General features: G+C 38.2%; 1 protein-coding gene and 1 long non-coding RNA gene across 2 annotated transcripts in view; both read right to left on the reverse strand.

Moving 5' to 3' along the window:
* The window catches only part of LOC139117399 (uncharacterized), a 37,775-nt gene that overhangs the window by 8,085 nt on the left and 5,344 nt on the right, over nt 1-24,346 (reverse strand). The window contains exon 2 of the mRNA XM_070680484.1: nt 3,660-3,760. Coding sequence (XP_070536585.1) covers nt 3,660-3,760 — 101 coding nt within the window. The remainder of the gene's footprint in view (nt 1-3,659; nt 3,761-24,346) is intronic.
* On the reverse strand, nt 20,768-24,058 carry LOC139117397 (uncharacterized). The gene is made up of 3 exons (XR_011548526.1): nt 23,848-24,058; nt 21,775-21,849; nt 20,768-21,368 (listed from the first exon to the last, which is right to left on the reverse strand). It is a non-coding gene; the product is annotated as an uncharacterized lncRNA (long non-coding RNA).

A 24,346-nucleotide genomic window follows, 5' to 3' on the forward strand; every position in this document is an offset into this window, starting at 1 on the left:
TCAAGAATTTGATGACACATTTGGAAGCAAAGTGTAGAACAGATTCAGCCAATGGGGACAAACTACAGACATTTCGAACCGAAGTACAAGTGGCTATTGCTTTCTCACTTAATTGGGTTTTATGGTACTAATATTTTGTTCCCAAATTTACCCTTTAGTAGTAAACTTTGTATACAAATCCTAGGGATGTTCTGATACATTTTTTTGGTGAATTACCAAATAACATTAGATTTGTCGCTTTTGGTCAATCTTGACAGGTGCAGCTAGCTGGCAGGGTACACTTACCCATTCCGGACACCTGATATCACCACTATTTCATGGTTCAAGATGACCCCATTTCATTTTTTTGTCATTTTCGATATATTCCTTGGACCTGGTAAATTTTATAGTTACCTTGAATGATAATGATTATTGGACCTGTTTTGATGTCTATTTTACTCAAACTGTTAACAAACGTAATACTCAGTGTTTGATCTAGGACTTCAAAAATAGGGGCCATCTTGGGCCCACTCCCTTGAAAAAAAGGGGCCATTGGCAAATGATGGGGGCCATGCTGGGCCCCTTACAATTTTTAAAGAGGGCTCTTGTTGATCCCAACCAGCGGATAAAAAGTGGTCCCCAGAATTATTAATCAAATTAAAATTGCAATAAATTGTTTTTAAAAGGCTTATAATGGACAGATTGGGTTGCCAGGCAACATTTGCAAAGACAGATTCCACTGTGTGCTAAAGGAATTGACAAAAAGGTGCAGTAGCTGTAACTGTTGATATTTTTCTTTCTGTGTGTCATCCAACAACGGCAGTTTTCTATTGAGCTTGAAGTTATTTCACTAGCATTCAGTTTGTCAACTACGTTTTAGTTATTCACGTTTTAGTTGTAAAGTAAACCCTTATTGTTCACCATTTAATTTAGATTCAATTGTCAACAATACCACTGCTAGAAAAAGAGTGGATATACAGACTTTGTTGACAAACTTGATTTTTTAAGAATTACAAAAACCATTTTGATACTCAGAATAAAAACACTCATGAAAGCAGTCTATTAAAAGTGACAGCAACTGTCCCTTTAATCAAATAATATGAAGTTACTGCAGTGACTGGCAGTTCATCCGCAAGAAGGATCTCTACAAAAAGACAGACGTACAGGTGAGTCAACATTTAATAACACACTTTTATTCGTTTTTTTTCAGATTTTGACCATTTTTTCAACTCAATACTGATGATTATGCATATGTTTTATTGCAGACATGTACCATCAGCTATCAGTACCATTCATCATGTCCATAGTACAGCCAGTGCCATTGTGACAGCCACTTCACCTGAGAGAAGAAAATATGATTTTTTTATTGAGCTGTAAACACTGAAATGCCAAATCTGATTTTAATAACAATTTCACCCTAACATGTACCATTTCTGAATTAATTTTAAGTAAACAGTAAAGGAATAAAATAAAAAGAAGGGGTAAATAAATTAAAAAAATAAACTATTAAAAATGTTAAATACTAGATTTTGGTATCCAGAGAAATAATAAACTTAGATTTGAGAGTGTGTCCTTTATCTTATATTTCTTCAAAATTTCAAGTTTTGAGTAAAGTATAAAAATAAAATTTGGGGGTTCACGTAAATAAGTTGAAAAAAATAATTATCAAACCTGTAAAATACTAGATTTACGTATACTAGAGAAAAATTAAACTGAGACAAAAACACTCACTCTCTTCTCTATTTGTTTGATGACAGAAATATGAAATATCTAAACCGTTTTTGTACGACTGGAAACCCCACGTGGCTACCACACTGGTTTGCGAGTCACTGTCAAACAAATAAATAAACAAGTGACTTGTCCTCGGAAACTCGCAGCCAGTTTACAAACATAACCATTCCCTACCACTCGGATATTTTGATCACCCCAAAAAATGTCAGAAATTAGCGTCCACGACACCATGCACTGAAAACCAGTCCCGGCCACTCCATCATGTAAAATAGTTATACCGTATAAGCATTGCCTGCTATTTGAATTTGATCATAACGTACTACAGTCTAAGCTTAAATATGGTACCTTACATATCGAAGTCAACGGTAAAATTAATTCCAAAATTGTATTCACCTGCGGGGTGCGGTTGTGTTGCGAACCGGTAGCATCGGTCTGCGTGTCAGTTCCTGACACTTCCATCGTTGTACCTCCTTCATCGTCGGGCGTGGGTGAGGAGACAACCCGACGGCTTTACAGATATAGTCACAGCATAGTAACCATCGTACAGCCGCTGGCATAGCTACGCATGGCCTTCTGCACACGTCCCGTCAAAGACGTCATCCCAACTTACCTCATTGTCGCAAAATGTTGTGATTGAATATATACCACGTTACGGTAAATCCTCGTGTTGTCCTAGAGCTTGGGCGTAAAACATAGTGGCCTGGCAGAAACAAACTACCAGGCGCCGGCCTTGAATTATTGTGCCCGAAATGGCGCCATGGCCTGTGAAAATAGCGCCATAGCTGATTTTTTTGCGCAAAATGCGCAATGGCGCACTCTAGATCGAATACTGAATACTAGTTTGTATTTTGTGCCAATTTTTACCTGCAGCCTTAAATGACCTTTAGTTTGTGAATCAAGAACAGTATTGAAGATAGTGATCATAATGTAGTTGTATTTCCTATTAGTTTGTTATGAAATTTGATGCAGAAAACACATTTGAGGTACACAGAGTTGATGTGAGTTTGGTGAAATATGCAGTCATCGGCTGGAACAGGTCAGTTGACACCAAGCAAAATTTAGCATAACTTAGGAATGTTAAAATAATGATCAAATTTGCCACATAGAAGTATCTGGATTTTGTAACGGCAAGTTGTTTTCTGATATATATTAGTATTAAAACCCATTCTGCAAAAAATGTGAGCATCTCCGTCTCATTGACGACATTTTTTCATGTTTAGCACCATAACACAGACATGTCTCAACCAATTTCTTTCAAATTTGGCAAAAGGGCATTCATCAATGCCTTACATATTATGCATGTTGATTTTTGTTGTAATACGATCCAATATGGCCGCCTGGAAGCCATTTTGTTACGATTTTTTCGTGTTTTAAGCCATAACACAGATATGTCTCAACCAATTTCTTTCAAATTTGGTACAAGGGCATTGATCAATCCTTACATATGCATGTTGATTTTTGTTGTGATAGGATCAAATATGGCCGCCTGGCGGCCATTTTTACCTCACATTTGGTATACCCCCGGTACATACATACATACAGACGACGGACGTTGACTTATACTATAAGCTCACATTGGTATGGATATACCAAATGTGAGCTAAAAATTAAGAGTGATAGCATCATTAATATGCAAGCCACGCCCTCTAAAATCTAATCAGTTCTTGCCATTTGATATCTGTACCTGCGTATCAATATTGGTTGAAATCCATGAGCAATTGAGTTCACAGACACACATGCACACACACACACACAGACACAGACAGATAGAAAGTGCTATAATAGGTCACGTGGTATGAACCAGTTGAGCTAATAATTTTTTTAAAACCAAAAACAGACAGACAGCCAGCACTGACGCAACTGCCGAGGGAACAATTATTGCAGCTATTAAACAGAGGAAGTCGTTACAGTTAGTACACAAAGAATATGTATAAATGTAAACAACTTACATCAAATATATCTAACCCTTTTTTATCTTTCACAGTTACTGCACGTGCTTCACGCAGCTTGCCAACCAATTTTCCCATGTATTTTAAGATGGGCTCATTCTCTGCAAATTCAAAAAATACAACCAATGAGAGAGGTGCTCAAATTATTGAATTTGTACATGTAAAATCTGTAATTTGAAAACTTCTTTACACACACACACACACACACACACACACACACATATATATATATATATATATATATATATATATATATATATATTTATCATACATGCTATGCCTGTATTGCCATTCTCCTATTGTTCAGAAGGTACTAATATAAACCCGTATTTTAACTATTGAAAATACGAATTATATTTTCACTGTAACCGAACTACTTACAGCTACGCGTACGTGTGACCTTTGCTGGGATGTTCACATACATGTAAAACTTAGACGTACACTTGTGACACTTTGAAACGTCATTGTGAATGTGATTTATGGTCAAAATTTTGTTTTTTGCAGTCAGTTCATGGGCATTGCACTTAGGTACAAGTAGTTGTACCAAAAACATACAAACGAACGCATTGAAAATGTCTATGTTTTGCCGACCCGACACCTGTCATTGTTTACAGCCAATCCCATACGGTGGTGTTTTCATGTCGTCTACTTTGCGCTGCCGAAGTTTACGATCTCGATTGACAGAACCGCTATACGAAAAGTTTCCTGTTGACGAGTTTAAGTATCTGAATGATGAATTACATCGTTTACAACCATAAATGAGCCACAAAAATGCAGCACAAAAATCAACGCACTGAAAATACTCACGACAGACGATGTGCACATGTTATATTTCCGATTTGTATACCTGTCAGTGAGATTCACAGGTCATGATACTGTCCGGTGGCACCGGTGCGGGTTTCGGAGACAATGTAAGATACTAGGGAAAGTAAAACTTTTGTTTAGGTTGTTGTGAAAGAAATTTAGTTCTATTTAGGCAAGCCAGTGACGAAAGTATACGAGCAGACGATGTAAATACCTTTTAAATGTTTTATTCGTACAGCAACAAAATCACGAACGAGTTACGACGCTACGGCTTACAGTGTACTCACTTCACGTTTTCCCTAATCCGCTCACAAATTCCTTTCTAAGATGGTAAATTCGGCATATTTGACGACTGAGGACATGTATAATTCTTGGAGATAACTGACTGGTACAGCTATTATATCCACTGTGCATTCAAAGATGGTGTCGCCGAGCTGCTTGCTTTATGCTCTCAGCTGCTCGATCGACCTGATCGAGTTTGAAATCGAACGTTGGCGCGGCGCGAGTATTTTGACCCAATTTTGGCCGGCCTCATAACTTTCGCGAAGGGATGAGTGTATGTTTCAAAACACGAAAACACACTCATTTTTACACACTCCACCCTATTTTTACATCCACCGCCATGTCAAGTAAAAAATAAATCTTCTTCAAAGTGTGAAAACCTGTGTCGACATCTTTATATTTAAATTGTTCGCTTTAAAAGTGTGCCATAAACCCTCCTTTGAAGTGGAATGGCCCAACAGCGGAATAATATCAAGAAGTGATACGGTTGTCATCACTCCTTAGCAACCAACTTTTATGAGTACAGCGAGGAGCAAGCAAGGTTGATTTCAGTTGATTTCGTCGCTAATTTCGGAACGTCCGTAGGAAAACAGTCATAACCAAAGCATGCATGTATGATAAAGGGGTTATTACACGAAGTTTGGGCGATACCGCGTCGTATTCTCGTGATGTGTCCGCATTTTGACTCATTGCTGCGCAACTCATCAAAATACGGACACATCACTCGAATACGACGCGGTATCGCCCAAACTTCATGTAATAACCCCTAATATATATATATACACACACCGCTCTTGGATTGTTTGGATAGTCTCTTGCGTGATAAGAGGCGTTCGCTGTTTGCACTATGCATTGCTCACTGTACACAGTAAAGTTTGAGACCTCTGGTGAGTCATTTTCAATCCTCCACAATGTGTTACCATACTCTGTGTGCCTAAGTTCACAGGTTGCCATAAAGCCACTATGGTGATAACTGGAAGGGCACATTGTTATACATTGTGTGTATTTGGCTCACTGTTCATTCAGTTAGAGCACTCTGGGATTGCTTGAAAGTCTCTTGTGTGTTAAGAGGAGTTCCCTGTTTGCACTATGCATTGCTCACTGTACACAGTAAAGTTTGAGACCTCTGTGAGTCATTTTCAATCCTCCACAATGTGTTACCATACTGTGTGTGCCCAAGTTCACAGGTCGCAATAAAGCCACTATTATGGTGATAACTGGAAGGGCACATTGTTATACATTGTGTGTATTTGGCTCACTGTCCATTCAGTTAGAGCACTCTGGGATTGCTTGGATAGTCTCTTGTGTGATAACAGGAATTCCCTGTTTGCATTATGCATTGCTAACAGTACACGATTGTGTTAGAGAAAGTTCGGATAGTCTCTTACGTGATAAGAGGCATTTGCTGTTTGCACTATACATTGCTCACTGTATACCATACAGTTTGAGACCCCTGGCGAGTCCATTTTCAATTCTCTCCCACAATGTGTAACGGTAATCTGTGTGCCAAAGTTCACACGTCGCCATAAAGCCACTATGGTGATAACCGGGAGGGCACATTGTTATACGTTTTGCGCATATATATATATATATATATATATATATATATATATATAATATATATATATATATATATATATATATATATATATATATATATATATATATATATATATATATATATATATATATATACTGTACACGAATAATTTGATCATTTCAACTGATCATTGCATACTGCATGAAACAGAATCTGATCTGTATTGAACAATCTTAGTTTCTACTTGAAGCTATATATATATATATATATATATAACCAACCCACCCAGCTGAGCTGGTAAGAAAGAATGACTGAGCCTGTTGTACAGGGTGGACCAGACAGTGATGACTATATTATGTGGTTACATATTAACCCTTAAAGGCCAGGGCCGGGTATAAATAGCTAGCTGCCCCCGTTGGAGTTAGTTCATGCAAAGCGTGGCTTGGGTGGCGTCACGCTCGATCGCTCCGTAAAAACCATGCCAAAATGGTCACAGGCGAAGAAATTTAGGCGTCCATGCACCTATACCTAACTATGAATGTCTAGTGATTGAATGTATCGATAAAATTTTATGATTTGAGCATAAATAAGGCTGATTTTGATCGATGAAGGTATTTCTCTTTGTCTTCAACTAGCGTGGCAAGCGGCCGTAACAAAGGTCTGTAAGCTGTCACTCAAAAAAGGACGCGATACAGGTGTGAAGCGGTAAACGTTTGCGATGTCAACATGTTAGATACGCCACATCATTGTAATTAGATGGAGCGACCGCAGTGCAGACCCGCAAGCACAGGCGCTATGTAGCTTGGTAGTCTGCTAAATAGATCGATTTTCGACTCGATCTATCGATTCCGTAGTCGATATGTCCACGACTGCAACCTAAACACTCGTTAAGGTTGCAGCGCGGGCATGTTGACTACGGGATCGATAGACCGAGCCGAAAAGCTATCTATTTAGCAGACTACCCAGCTCGAGCGCCTGTGCCCGCTAGTATGTCACTCAAGCCATAGCGCGTTCTTGCGTAGACGCCGTACCACGACACGCCGCTATTTCCAATCGAACTGTCATGTAAAGTTCAGATTCAAGTTCTTTTAGATTTTGCTGTCGTACGGTGAAAAGTATTATTATTATCGTCTTGCCGTATTAAAAGATTTTTGAGGACCTAAACGACATCGTGTGTTGCTCCATTGCCATGGAATCCGATGTCAAGGAAAAGCGGTGACTTTTTTCAAGTTGAATATAATTTCCTCTCTGTTTGCATTAGTCAATTCATCGAAATACTTTTGTTCACAATTGAGTAAACTATAGACAGTGGACTGTCTCGATTCTCCCGTCTATGATTCGATATTCACTGACTCATTCTTTCTCTTCTTTGTCGATCGATGAAAGTAATTTCATCTTCAATACTCTGTCCTAATATGACAGATGTAATATCCAAACATATTGTCATTTATTTTTAACCAACGTACAAAACTTGGTCCGTTCGCCAATTGAAGCACATATCTGACGAGATGTTTTGCGAAACAGTGAATAAATATATTGGATGAACAGCCGTACTCTATGCATTGGGGGATATTCATGTTGCAGTCTCTCCGAAAAAAAAAACCGGGATGTTTAGGCGATAACAAAGGCGATGACTCTGTATATAGTTGAATAAAAAAAATTTCGGACATCATATTTTTATCTATTAAAAGCGTACACTTGTCGGTTTGATGTGCGACCGTTCACAGATCGCCCATATTCGCCTAAAACTAGTCAAAACAATTCTGCGACAATGATGGTGTCTCTTCGTGAACGTCCTTGAACCCGTACCCGCGACCATTGTTTTTTTTTTATGTGTTCCGTGGTTGATGATTGGTAGAATTCATGTATCAAAATTTGAAGACACACGTGATTGAATCCTGTGAATGTTAGGCAACTGACGGTGTAGGGACGGCAACAGTTCACCACGGTCCCTCCACAAAAGGGACCGTGAGTTCACGGACCATGGGAGTATCAGCAGTACGCAGTACATTGCATGCTCTCTAAGAATGAATAGCGTGTTTCTATTGCTACCATGCGAAATCCTGCTTTGACCAATGTTCCTGTCCTGTCGTAGGATAACTTTCGAGCTGCGTAGTTACTGTTGAGGTTCAGATATCCGAATCTTTCGTGTTCGAAAGGCTTATTGATTTACAGAAAATGCTAAACTTTTGTTATTAGTTTACATGTACATACCCAGCATACTTACCAGGTTGGAAAATTTCTGCGAGTCGCTCTCACCAGCGGTCGCGAGGAAAATATGCGTCGATATCATTGATCCGCCATGTTTATTGTTGTTTGTACGTCTAGTTTGAAAGTCATAGACTTTCTCAACTGTGAAATTCATATTGCAATTCAATATTTTACGCACGAAGTCACCTGTGCATTTAAATACGTCCATTCGGGAGCAGAAACGTTTACAGACTTTCGATGGTGATAACTAGCTCCATGTCGTGACATGTCTCCAGTTCCGAAGTTTATCCGGTAAACTTCGTAAATCGAAATCGACATTAACATTGAGCGGTGATCGCGAAGCGTTAAATAAATGTCGGCAAAATAAAGCATCAAATGGCTAGACGAGAGAGAGAGAGAGAGAGAGAGAGAGAGAGAGAGAGAGAGAGAGAGGTGGTTTATGCACTCGCAAACTGATCATGGTCTATAGGATGGATGGATGCTGTGTCTGTTTACACATTTGCGCTGCACAGATATCGAAAATGTACAGATACTTTCCCGAAATTTGACTTATTTTATAACAAGAGTAGAACAAAACCAAAAGTGTTGAAGATACTCTTCAGATGCTTGATTCGCAAGTTTGCTAAAGTCATATTATACTTACAGAAAATAGTCGCTACAGTCTTCTCTTCAAAGAAATATGTTCTTCAACACCACGTTTCTTATGATCGGTGATGTTACATTTTATTATTTCTATTAATAATCTTTTATAGATTAATGCACCACGGTGTTAATTTCAGATTAATTCAACGATTTCAAACCGTAATTATTTTTTTTCGTGAGAGGGCTTTTAGTAGTTCTGTAGACGAAACGATCGGTAATAGCAGAGTATCTTGGCAATGGCACGACGTCTACGCTATCGTTTAGCTGCAGCGATTGTACAGTTGCAGCCCGCGCCCGGGCCTAATTCGGAACGTAATAAAGCCGTCAGTTGCAGCGGCGTCGTGCTGTACCTTTGTCATTACTGTTGAAGTACCCCTGTTATTGCTACAAGCATCGCGGGCCGCTTCATGAAATGTTTCTCAGTCTGCTCAGTGTACTGGTCTCGCCGTTATATTCAGTGACGTATAATCTGTTGTTTGCATGCCAACGCATTGGCCTGTTTACAACCTCCTGTGCACACTAATCGTGACCGTAATTTACAAAGACATAAACATTCGATCCCGCCCGTGAATGTCAAAGTTGAACGGGATTAACTTGATCCCGGGTATCAAGTCCCTGGCCTTTAAGACGCCATAGACTTTCATGCCAAATAGCCTCCCATGCCAAGAACTTTTTGAACCAATAAACTTGACATGTTATACTTCTTTTAGACAGGTACAGTGTGTTTCCTGTGATTGGAAGCCCAGCCAAACCACTATGAATTTCAAAGATCAGGAAATGAAGCAGCTTCGAGAAGTCTTTCCATGTTTGGTTTAGCAAATCAGGGGTGGGAAAATGGGCTTAAAATGCACATTTTTGGTTCAAAATGCATTGAAAATGATTAAAAGACTCTAAAAATAGATCTTATAGTCCAAAACCTGCAAGCTTTTACACATTTTAAATGTCATGAAAAGACACATATTTTGGTGAAAATTTTCTGCAGCGGAACTTATCAAATGTAAATAATAAACAAACAAACAATTGTTGGTATTTGTCAATAATACAAATACCACATACGTTTCAACACATTTACACAAAAGCATATAATACAAGTGAAATATAGGTTGAGACACAATATTAATCAGCAACATGATTGAATTTTGTAAACAAGATCTTTCATTCATTTGTCATTGTTTATTTATTTATTTGTTTGTTTGTTTGTTTGTTGTTTGTGTAGTTCTTTCTGTATTGCAAGGTGAAACCATGTAACCAGGAAAAATCTTTGTTTTTGTTTTTTTTATTTGGATTCTGATTGCTATCAGATATGATTCAGTTGTTGTTGTTATGGAATGAATGTTGCCATTAAAGTTACAGAGGATATGTTGAGAGGTTTTGGCATTGCAAGTAAACACAAACAACAAATTTGATTGATGAACAAGCTGCCATCTTACAAGACAATTCAAATCAGAGCCCATATTCAGCTACGTTATTAGCTACCCTGTGATTGGCAAACGACGAAAAAAATTCACAAAAACGCACTACCTGAACTTCTGAGAAAATAAATTTGGTTCAAGAACTAAATAAAATAAGTTCGAGGTACACTAAGAACGACATTCGCCTCTGAACGCTTTCGATAACCGTACTGGCCCTGACGTTCGATCGCGACGTCATCGTAATCATGATAGTCAATGTGAACACATACAAAAGTTTGATCACGTATTTTGACGAGCATGCAACATAATTCGCCAGCAAATGAACAGAAACCAATAGATATGATATAAATAATTACGTATCGGGTATATTTCGACAAAAAAATATGTTATAGGCGTAGGAATATGACGCGAGATCAACAGTTCGGAACGGGCCGTGTTGTACGTTTTGTACACACAAACCAGTCATCGGCGGCCATCTTGGCCGTCCCCATACACAGTGAAGAATGCCGCGATACCAAAGTTTACTTTACATAAACAGACCTGATCGCTCCAAAATCACATATTAAATTACGATTTAGTGAAAATCCTTTCAAATTTCTTCATCATCAGTGTTTTCGGCCAAGAAAACCGAACTGACAGACTCAAACTTGAGCTTTCAGAGAGGCTGGTCAACGCCGATGCTCTGCGGTGCGGTGACGCCATTCGAGCTGCTGTTCAACTTCAAAATCACGTTCGACCGATCAACAAAAGTCTTCATTTTCTCAGAAAATATCCTCAAAAAATACCAATATATCATTTCTATTAAGAAATGGTCAATCACTTGTCACAAAACCATCGTCTTTAGGATTTACGGAAGAAAAAGCGTTCAGAATGTCTCTCACTTTGGCGAAGTCAGCGACCAGATTTCATTAGATATTCACGGTAAAAATAGTTGACCCGATTCCTCGAAAGGTCGCTCAAATTACTGGAAATTGCCGTAGCTACATCAGATGATGTCATTATTTTATTCCTTATATGGAACTGAAGTGGGTTCAAAGGGTAAGGAATGGATTTATTTGTCAGGTGACCTCTGAAACGTGGGAAATCAAGTTCCAAATTTTGCCTGAGCGAATCTCAGGCCGTGTACAGATATATCCGTGCGTGGCGCTGAGCGTAAGTTGGGCGTGTACGGATATATACGGGCATGGCGTTTTAAGGGTTAAAAGTCAGAAAAATGAATTCAGATACACATGAACTTGACTTGGGCTGGCAAAATGGGCTGATAAGTTAAAAAGTAAACTTCGATGCCTGTATATGGGCTAAAAAAGTGTACAGTTGTTCAAATCTGCCATATAACTTTGTCAGGTCAGTGGTCAAAATTGCATTAAAGTTACGTCGGCCTAAATTTCTGCTTGATCAAGTGTGGACACGACCAAATAAAGGCCAAAACGATAATTTAGGCCAGTGTAGGGCCTGGCCAGATTTTGCAATATAAACCCCCTTTGTGTCAGTGTAGCCCTCTGTTGATGTTTAATTGCATGCAGCTGTGCTGGTGCATGCTTGTACCTCACAAACTTTACATCTGGTGTACTGACTGTTCAGCCGGAATGCACGCGACTGATTTTACCAATATTTGGGCTTTTCTATAGACGTACATGACTTGCTGTTGCACAGCACCCTCAGACATCGACCCTAGGTATCTCCGATGGCGGGAAAAATCCATGTCTATTAAAATAGCATTTTACTAATTAATCAGACCATTTTTATGAGCCCATACCACATCAAATTATATAAAAACATCATGCTTATATTTCGTACCAAGAAAATGGCGGTTACATGTAATTAAAAAATAGTGATCCACTATGACCCAACCATTGACTTCGAGTTTCACCTTTGTTTACAGAAGTTAGTCATATTCTGATATTGCGCATTTCCATATTACAAATTTCTGTCAAAGATTTTGGGCATGTATGGTTTCCTTGTCTATTAAGGAAGACATTAACAAAGATTTAGAAATGCCTCATGCCAAATATGTAATTGGCAGCCATATCATTGAGACCTTCCCACAGTCACTTGTATTGCTGTATATACACACACAACGTACGCGATCACACATGGTGGTGTATACTCGCGTACGTCGTGTTCGGAAATACAAGCGACTGTGGACGTATCATGTAGCTTCTAAAAAATATGATACAGGCCCGACTTAAATCATTCTTTGGGCACAAGTTAGGGTGACTTGTCTGTCAGAGTCATCTAGCTTTATCCGACCGGAGGCAGCATGGTGTGTGCTCCATCGATGTCAAGTGACGCTTTTTTCACGTCGATTCACTGATAGACTGATGGTCTAGTGTCAAAGGTTGTCACCGAGTGTGCTATCAACCCTCGTGGCATTGCTGAAAGTTCGTTTATGTGACTTTTATGAGGTCATGTTTCTCCACAAGGGGTTTTTGACGGGCGGTGCGCCCGGCTTCTTTTTGTCGCCGCCCACCTTTAATCTCGCCCGCCCGCCTTTTATCTCGCCTGCCCACCTTTGTTTTCTGTCGCCTAAACTGTTTTCACAGTCAGTTGTCCGAACAATATCTGAAAGCCTATTGAATAACCAGACATGAACTGAAAATGCTCACGTGTTTTCATAGATATTGCATTTGTCTGTAAATTTAAACTTTTGCCAATAGTTTTAAAGTTTTTTAAGCTGTGATGATCAAGTCATGGACATTATCATGACAGACCAATGACAACGGCCTTTTATTTACAAATATGAATTCGGTGGAAAAAATGCTGAATGTCTTTGGCTTCTGGCATTGTATCAGCATTTACATAACAAGTGCAATTGATTGGTACAGTGCTTCACACTGTATAGGCCAAAGTGATATCACCATAAAGTAATGAAAAGCCATATACGCATTCTTTCAGAAAACCATTTTTATTTTTTAAGAACTCAAGTAAAAGATAAACAACATGGCTATTTTTGATAAATCTTTCAAGAAAATAGATTAAAATGAGCCATTGAGAAGGACATAGTTTAAATAGCAATAGAGAGTTAGTATGAGTAGTACGGAGAAATAATGGAGTGTTTTTGTGTAAGAGTAGTAAGGAGAAATTCCTCTGTATGAAGTGGCTAACCAGTACTGGTCTTGCAAAGTGCCCTTGCTGAGTAATCCTTAAGTGTAATTGACATCACTGCAGAAATCTTTCAATTTTTTTTCTTTACAGTTGATTGTGAGATCATACCATTCAGTGCAAGGGGTGGTAAGCTGTCAAACTGTGAGCGTTTGGCGAGATTATTGTACCATCTCTCGGACTGAATGGTATGAACTCAATGTCAAGCTGGCGACGTCCTCGAAGCCCGGTGTCTTCAGTGTTTCAAAACGGCTGGAGAAAACATCAGGTTAACGTCAAATCAATGATATTTTGGGTTGGCTGGGCATGAAATAAACTGAACCTGTTTGTCCCACTTTTTCCTCGGGCAGTTCTCAGGCAGCTACGGGTAGTCACGGGCAGTAATTAGTATGACCGCAGTTTTGATTTAATTCTATTTTACAATGCAATCCAAATTGGTTTGTGGTCACTATAGTATGACTCAAGTACACCACTTTGCATGCAATGGATGTTAGTGTAAATGTGATCAAGGCATGATCCATAGTCTGTTGTTGACTCCTCAATAACTTGTGTGTAGTTGAAGTGCTTTGTCATAAGTTCAGATAGTTGTCTTGTAGATTGTGTTTGCTTTTGTAAGTCAACATTGAAATCACCAATGATCACGGTTGGTAGATTGTACTCAAGTGTATGGATGAGCTGAAGAAGAGCATGTTGTAAGTTTGATGTAGGTGATGATGGTGGATTGTAAACACCAACAATTTGAACTAAACCAAATGTTGTTTTGTGTATTGCAATTAAGAAATCTGTATTAAAACAATGCAGTGTCTGTGGGGTAGCTTCAAGAGTGTTTTCTTTGCTGTACATAACCATACCATGATATGGTCTGGTGTTGTTTTGACGGTTTTTATCATCCTGTCTGAAAAGGTTGAAGTCTGCTATTTTGAAGTCATCATTGTGATCGCCGGTTTGTAGTCTTGATTCACTGCAAATTAGTACATCAGCTGAAGTTAAGCTGAAATCACTAGCAACATCTTGAAAATGGCAATGAAGAGATCTCACATTTTGATAAGTAATAATGAATCTGTTCGATATAATATATGGTAATGTGAAACAGAGTTGTAGCATGGAATGGGTTCTCATGCGTTGCATCTCTTGTGTAACATCAGTGCTAACTGATATTTGATTTTCTTGTAATGTGGTTATGTTGAGACCTGTAAGTTTAGTCACTCTGCTTAAAGCAACATAGTGTACATGACACTGATTTCTCTTGTTTGCTGTACTGAAGTCCACAACCACATTGTTAAGTGTATCACCTTGACAACGATGTATTGTTTTGGCACTAGCTGGTCTGAGTGGAAATTGTTTTCTCACAACTTCTGCATTTTTGTGTCTTCCCACTCTAAATTGCCGTGATATCTGTAAAACTGGCGTCCATCTGTGAGATACTTTGTCATGTATTAAATGCCGTTTTTCACGTCGCAGGTTTTTGCCAACACAATCGTCATCAAATAAAATCCATAGAATAGTAACATGTGCAAATCAGGTCCATCGATGTATTTGATTACTCCTGGAGTACCATTTATCAATCCATCATTTACAGACAGATTAATGCAAAGCTCAATACGCTGATTTGTTCCAATTGATAATTTAGAAACTAACCTCATTGTTTTTTGAGCAGGAAGCATGACAACAATACCTAATGTTTTGTGTTTTATGATCTCAGAGACATCGCCAATGACTGTATCAGTAGCAGGTATACATGTTTTTATTCCTGTAAGTCTGTCATATGCTATTGCATTGTGGTCATCAACAAGTCTGTTCTCGCAATAAAGATGTACTGTCGACTCATCAATAGATGAAGTTTTTTTATCAACACTGACTATTCGAGTTTGCAGAACTTTTATGTCATGAGATGTATGCTTTCCCTCACGTATACGGTTTGAGTAATTTAGCAAAATTCTGGTCATCCTTTTGCCTCATAATATCTGTTAATTCAAACATTTTGAACAGGTCTTTCCAGATGTTGACAGCCAATGGCCCATAATCATGTTGAAGGTCGTTAAATATCCAACCATCAAAGACAGGTTTTAATTGATATAAGTCGCCAAAGCTAACAACGCTGACACCACCAAAGATTTTATTGTTGGCCATTATCTGTTGTAGTCTGAGATTGATATAGTTTAACATACCATTACCAACCATGGAGATTTCATCTATGAATATGACTTTAAGTTCCTGTATTTTGCTGTAGAGTATTAAGTCTTTCTGATGTCAGTGGTCTATAATGAAAACCTTGGGATGCAGGAATTTGAAAAGCTGAATGAATTGTAGTACCTTAATGTTGTAAGCAGCTTTTCCAGTAGGTGCAACTAGTAATAAGTGTATGTTGTCAGGATTTTCACCAGGAAGATTTGAAAGATATTTTAAAAGTACTTGATACAATGATTTGAGAACAAGAGATTTCCCTACACCAGCGCCACCTGTTACAAAAATATTTAACGGCTCTGTCCTTGTTTTCATCCAATGTACTATGTGATAGAATATTTCTTTTTGTTTCTTGTTGAGTTTCTGTAAAAGTGGATATAATTCATTATCAGCCATTCGTGGTTGTTGAAGATCTTCAATAATGGGATTATTTGTACTGATGCCAATGTCCTGTCCAATGTCATATTTAGAATGACTCTCATCACATGGTGCAAACATACTCAATGTGTCACTTGGCCTTGATCCTTCTAAAATGTCTTGATGTTCCTGATGTTGTGTATTTGGAGCAACATTATCAAACATATCAATGGCTGTGTTTTGTACTGCTTCAATAGCTTGATCTAATTCCTGAGCATTTTTATTGTACTCCTTTTCTTTAGAATCTACTTCAAATTTTACTTGCATGTAACGATCATAGTATGTTTTGCACCCTGCAAGGAGTTCATTTTCATTTCGCCAAGGATAAAACAACATTATTAACTCTCTGTAATGATTTTCTTTGTCTTTTTCCCTATGGAAACGAACATATCTGATAACTTTACTTTTGGTGCGTTTTTTATACACAAGGCCACGTATCTGATATATTGTGTTGTTTTCATCATCATCATCCTCTTCATCAGTTTTGTAGAAGTCATCATTATCTTGATAATGATCTTGCGGGTTATCTTTTAACTTTTGAAAACTGTACCATGCTGCCAAGTCTGCCAAGCACAATTTCTCAAGGGCTTTTGGGCGCCTCTCATATTTTTTCAAGATGCTATCACTTTCTATGTCAGTAGCATTTGGACGCATGTTTTGTATGTCATCAAGAGGTTTCAATAGGATAACTCTATCATCAGGGGGTGATGTGTTAATAAATGTGAAGCCGCGTGAAGCTCTTCTTAGTCTCATTTGCATAACAAGGTAAACAGCTTCTTGAGCACTAACTTCAACATGATTAAGGAATTTGTTTCCTATATGCCTGACACTTTCTCTGATATCATGACATCCTTCCCTTGCTTCTTCCACAGCCCTACTGAGCAAATTACTCATTCCACGTTGAGCTTTACTAATGTAAGATGCGATGTACATGGCACATGCATATGGATCAAGAATGAATTGAATGTCCATGTTTGCTCTCCAAGCTTTGAGTAGGGTTTCATTGTAGCTGTTAATTCTTATTTCATTTGGTGACCTCTTGAGGAATATTTTATCTGATGTTAGAGATGACTGTATTGCATTAATATAGGTTTGTTCATCAAGTTGTAGTTTATTTAAGAATTCAGAAAAAGAAAGAGTTTCTCCAAATTGTAAATCAGTAACAACAGTCTTGATATTTTCATAGTGCTTTTGAAGGATCTGTTCTGTGCTTTCATCAGTATCCATTGGCAATGGCTGCAATATCATTGTTCTTGGCATAGGTGGCACAGGAAATCCAAATCTGCAAACACATTGGCCTTTTTCTTACAGGTTTTTGCATGTCTGTGCATTTGATAATTTTCAATATCAGCGAAGGATTCATTACTGGTATCATTTGAACATGTAATATACTGATCTATGAATTGTGTGATGTCATCATCACTATTTTCACCATATTGTGGTGCATCTTTAATCCATACAAGCATGTGTATATGTGGTGATCCTCTTTGTTGGAATTCCACTCTGTAAAAGTAATCGTGTATTTCACCAATTGGATGATGTGAGCTCATTAGGAAATCATGCATAAATCGTTGAAATGAATAGTCAAAGTGTCGAGCACACGTAACAGGGTCAGATTTTATCAAATCAGATTTTGTATTCCAAGACATGTTCAATACATCGTCATCTGTGTATTCCTTGTTGTGAACTGTCCTTCCAAGAATTTTCAATAGATGTATCCATTTAGATTCTGCTGATGAAAATGACATGAAAAATGTTGGAATACCAAGTTGACGTATCATGGCAAATATATCTTTCTTTGCACTCTCCCAGTATGGTGGTGAACCTCTAAGTGTCTTCAACACTCTGAATCCCTCATCAAGTCGAACAATTTTATCAACATTTTGTGGTGATTGAAGCTCACCAGCTGTTAATTTGCGGCCCTTCAGATTACATTTTCGCAAACATAATGTTGCCTTGTCTTTAATCTGCTTGATTTGTAATTTTTTTAGTTTAAAGAAAATGTTAGGCATCGACTTTGCAACTCTCCTATCTTTGTGTCGAAGTTCCCATTTACACAATGTACTATATAATACAGGGACTATGCGTTTCTTTTGTCTGGGTTGACCACAATATATTGTTGGAAATGAGAGCTCCTCAGAATATTTGTCTTGAAATATTCCTAGTGGTTTATTGTTCTCGCCTGGTGCATAACAAACTGCGCCATCAGAGTCTGTGTGTTGATCATATAAAGGTGACAGCATTGTATCCAGTGTGCCAGCAGGATGATCTTCCAATTTTATTTCTTCAGTCCAATTATCATCATCATCATGATCATCATGATCATTACTGTCATCTTGTTTACATGTTTGTTTGTCAGACATGTGAGAATAATCATGATCGTCATTTCCTCACAAAATTCCTGCCAATTGTGGTTTTCATCCTTTCTGCAAACAACCCAATCTGTAGATATTGTAATCAGTTCTGCTTTATATAAGGGCTATTTTTAACTAACCAATTAGCTGCTTGTAAGACTTTCACTGGTCTGACATTCTCTACCTGATAGGCATGACTATAGCTAATCTTTCTTTTAAATTTGACAGGTATTGTCTGCGATTCATTTAAAGTTCTAGGTAATGTAGAGACAGTAGTTGATACATCAGCTATAACATTGACTATGTTACCTCTGAGACTAACTTGTCTACCTCTTGGCAATTCTCTTATTTGCATGAATGGAATGCGTAAGGCAACAAGTCTTTCTTCTAGTGGATGTAACTGTAACTCGGGGGAATTAATGGAAATGACATGTTATTGGCCACAGAACAAGGAGGCAACTTTGACTCTTTTAAATATGAATAACAAGTTTTACATAATGGTGCCATATCATTATCTGTAGCCTGAGATGATGCAAAGGTGTTTAACTTTTCTTTAACATTATTGTAGTTCAAAACACTTTCTCTGTACCACAGCTGTTGGCAGCACACACATACAAAATTTGGGCCATTCTGAACTGCACCGTGAAAAATTTGTATCAGCTCTTCAATAGATTTGGCAGCACTACATCTTCTGTTGTTTAGTTTGTTTAATCTATCTCTCATTTGCTCTCTCTCTCTATATGATTTATCAGTTCTTTTAATACTTTTAATATTGGCATCTCTGATCTTTTCGCTTTCCCTGAAGACCTGGTCAGTTCTCTTTGTCTTTTTAGCATTAGCATTTCTTTCCCTTTCATTTTCTCTGTACTCATCATCACACCGTCTCAATTTCATTGATGTCCTGTTTCTCTTGTTTTCAGTTTGTTTATACACATCATCAGTTCTCATAATTTTCTTAGCATTCATATCTCTTTGCCTTTCAGTTTGCCTGTATGCTGGATCAGCTCGTTTATTTTTTGCTTGGCTGTTAAATCTCTTTGGTTTTCGCTTTGCCTAAACTCTATTTGTTCTCTCTTTTCTCTCTTGGCAATCATGTCTCTCTGTTTCTCTATTTCTCTATAATTTACACAATGTTCATTTTGCGGCATAGATTTCTCTGTTTGTAGTGGTCCAAAACTGTTTACATTTATTGCTTGTGACAAATTTTGCTCTGTGCTTTGCAGAAAGTCATAGTGACCACTATCAATTTCTCCTTCAACACGGATTGCATGATACAAAAGATGTATACTTACAGAAGAATTACCAACAGTCTCTAATGGTTCACTTAAAGTGTCAAGATGAACTGCAATATTAATGTTATATGCAAGCGCTGCAGCATTTATTTCAATGTCCCCTCCATAAGTTGCATTACCTGGTTCAGATCTGGACATATACTGCCTATAGTCATCTTGAGAGACAATATGCCATCTTTCATATTCACCTTTAATTGGATCCTCATATCTGTCCCAATGTTCAATTACATAGTCAACAGTATGTACTCTTATTGCATGATGATGATCTGTGTTCCATAGAGTCCTAGACTTATAGCACGGAACAAGCAATTACCATCACCTTCGACATTAACCTTTGTGTAACATCTGTGAGGAGTCTGCAACTGTCTTTTTCGTTGCATGTACAATTTACTTCTTTCATTTTTTGCTTTTATGCTCAGTTTTTTTACTCTCATTGTACTTTTATAGTAACGTTGTGTTATGGGTGTGCTTAATATTATAATAAGTTCTTACAGTCAATTCAAGCACTTGTATAGGAAGAAAAATTAATAATTTGACTGATGTTGCTTATTGCTTCCTTGATTTCTTCTGATGCTATGAAAAGTGAAACCTTAAAAGTTGAAGTATTGATGAAGAATGATTGTGTTTGTTGAGATTGTAGACTATGAATGTGTTATTGCTTGTCAATATTGTGCAGTTTAGACGTTGAACCCTTTCACTACACAATTTAGGTCCAACTTTATTGGGGAAGCTGGACCTAGACAGAAAAAAGCAGTTAAAAGGGTTGTCAGTAATAAGTAGACAATGATAGAATGTGGTATGACTGTTCTTGTTTATTATGAAGTAAATGAATGCCAATTTTCAGAAATTGTAGAGAAATGTCGTCTTCCTTATATATTCAGTACGCTGAAGTAATTCTATTTGATTGCAAATAATCTGCCTGTAAACAATACTCTTGTTTCCTATCAGGAAGTAAATGATAGAGCACTAACTTGTGTGCTGTTAAATATTCACGGTATAATTTCACAATGTACACTGAGGAAGACAAAGACAAAACTTTACTGCCTTATTTTTTTTCTTCTGCAAGTTAATACTGAATATTATCAATGTCAAATCAGTTGTGATCTAAATGCAAAATTAACCACAACAGTGTTTGCTCAAAGTACTATCAGCAATGTTGTAACCAATGCTTGTTGACTATCAATTTGTGATCTTGAACGCGCCTCTACAGGCAGTCTGTACCGTCTATGGGCAACTGTGCCTCAACTGGGCAGTCTGTGCCTCTTATAGGCAAGTGATTGTGTTGTACCCCTTTGGGCAAGTTATTGTTTGCGCCTCCTATGGGCAAATGATTATTGCGCCTCCTATGGGCAAGTTATTATTGCGCCCTTCCTATGGGCAAGTTATTATTGCGCCTCCTGTGGGCAAGTTATTGCTGTGCCTCCTATGGGCGAGTGAATGTCACCACGTATATGGCCTCCTGGTATAATCTGTTAAAGAAACAAAAAATCAAAGTAAGACATCCATTGCATCCTGTTAATATACATATTTGTACCAGTGAAAAAATTGGCAAAAAAGATGAATTTGATGTTTTACAACATGTAAAGAACTTATTCCATTTTTTCATGGAAATTATTGACCAACAAGTTCATCATTGATGACACGACACCATTCCTACAAAGGCAAGTTTGCATGACATTGGTCCAGGTATGTCAGACATATCTTTGTGAATGGCCACAAAATATAACATAATGGCTGCCTGATGGCATTGATAGTATCAAAGAACAAATTGAAATCGGTTTGGGCATGTCTGAAATATCTACCTAGATGCCTGAATGCACACACAATGAAAAGCTGCATGGACTAACAAAGAATGGCAAAAGTGAATGAACTCACACAAAAAAATATGTGGATTTAATTGGAATGTCCTAATGAATGCCCTGTGGTGATGTAATCATCAATAGACCACTTCTGCAAATGAAAAAAAACATAACACCAAGGATTAAAATGACCACTGTCATAAATTTTGTTGACTCCATGAAGTGCCATATCATTTACTAGAACAGTGATACAACATTATCGAAAGCTCTGTTTACATTTCTCACACAACTTCCATGTCCAACAATCTCTTCAAATAGCTATCTTAATGTTTTTGATGTGTGTATGACATGTCATTTTGTTTTAATGAAATATAAGGGCAACACACGGATGTAAATCTCATCAAATTAAGTTTATCTTTTAGGACCCATTTAAACCTCATTAGTTCACTCATAGAGTATACTTTTCATGAATAATAAATGAATTCATGGTTTATCATCACTTTGTCCTGTGACATTTCATCACATTACCATTTTGTCCTCATAATGATTCATTCAACACTCAAAGCTGGATAAGAAAGGGCACTAAAATTAATCTGCATATTACTAAACTTGTGTAATTTTTACAAGCTGTACTTTAGAAAATTGTCAAAATTTACAGGATGGAAAGTCAGGAAATCTCCACACTACACACACACACTAATTGATCAGTTCCTACCAGCCGACAGGCTTTATTGATCTATCAACAATTACAGTGGTGGCCTACTACCAGGATCTTGCAAGCAATATTTGTCTGGAAGTTATGAATATGATGAATAAATGTCATTTTTTCATTATACAAGCCTTCCCACCTATGGGTGGACCATTTGATATCCTGGGGGGGGGGGTCTGGAAGATTTTTGGGGGCATTTTACATTCTTATTCGCTTTTGATGGTAACGCATTTTCCGAGCAAAGTCTTTGCCACTGAGTACCAACCATCGAAATTCAGTAGCTTGTCCCACATTATAGGAAACTAAAAAAGTATGTAAATGATCAGACATATTATTATGACGATATCATGAAAATATTACCTGAAACCCTTTCGGAGCACCACAACAGACCCTATACACAAACAATAATAGTAACTATTCATCATTGCTACCAGTGTACCTAGAATATCCATGTCCCCGCGACATCTACGAGAACGAAAACTATTGCCCAATCTAAAATCCCTAACCCTAATCTATGGCTTTGCCACGACAAAATTAGGTGCCACGACAAAATTAGCCTAACCAGCCTATGACTCTCGTCGATTGTCACAAAACAATCTTTACGTGGACTATTTTTATGAAATAGTAATAACATTGACACCAGTCAAGTTGTTATTCTTCGTGCAGGACCTCTCGTGTACGCTAAGGGATACGCTGTCGGGCCGGACCCACGTGGGTTTGGAGACAGTGCAGCGTACACAGAAATCTACCCGACCTAGCTAGCTCTGCGTACCGTGCTGTGTGTTTCAGGTGTTACACGGCCCCACCACATCTAATGGATGAATTCTACAGAGGAGCCAGCGTAGCTGACATTGGCGCACGCCAGAAAACATTTAATCACAGAACAGTGAAGCGTAAAGTAATGGATTCTTTCAATCATGCTACAGACTTTTTAAGGTTTGTGACAGAGGGCCTTGTCTGCCTTCTTACAATGAAGCAACTACAGCTGTCATCTCTGAACAGTCGACCCCAAGACTCACTTTATAATGAGCCAACAAACGTGCGCCAGAAAATCTCAAAAGCCGTTGCTCAAAAAATATGGGTCTAAATGAATACAAAGGATTTGGAAGACCTCATTAGACTAGATGAAAGATGTGATGATGTAGATGATAGTGGCGGGGGCTGTGTAACGCCCGAAACACACAGCAGGGTACGCAGGGCAAGAGCCGACCGTACAAATCTATGCCATGAAAAAGTCAAGTTCGGAACTACAGCTCCCAGTCGCGATCGAGTCACAGTCGCGCTCCTTCTCAATTCTTTTGATGCATGTACCGTACTATTCACTTTCTCAACCGTAAACTCAAAGCGTCCAAGTCAAATCGTGGTATCGAACAAAGGTGCATACATCAAATCACGACATAGAATCAACACATCACACACAAATTACTTTGAATTACTTACCGACACCACACCGACAGTCCATCAAAATCACGCTTCAGAATTTGTACAGCAAAAAGCCGGATAAGCGTACTCACAGCACAGAAAGGCTGTGGAGACAAGCGAAGAACTATGTGCTCGTTATGATACGGCGGTATAACTTGATTTACGCGACGATGGCGGGGAGACGAATTGTACAAGTACAGTAACTGCAGTAAGACTGGCTTTATGCCGCTAGGGTTTGTGGGTAAAATGTATCCAGCTGTAGCCAACCTGGACAAGCACATTTCACAGCGCCCTCAAACAGTCGATTGTTTTCACTTGTCATACGCGGCGTAACAGAAAAATTAAAACTTTCATAACTTCATTAATATCCAAGCCACGCCCACCAAAACCTTTTCAGTTCTAGCCATTTGAATTCTGAAGATGTCTACCAAATTTGACTGAAATACGTTCAGCCGTTTTTGAGAAAATGGACCAACAGACAGACAGACACACAGACAGACAGACATCGCTGCGACAT

Source organism: Ptychodera flava, chromosome 18, assembly GCF_041260155.1.
Source record: "Ptychodera flava strain L36383 chromosome 18, AS_Pfla_20210202, whole genome shotgun sequence".
Classification (NCBI taxonomy): domain Eukaryota; kingdom Metazoa; phylum Hemichordata; class Enteropneusta; family Ptychoderidae; genus Ptychodera; species Ptychodera flava.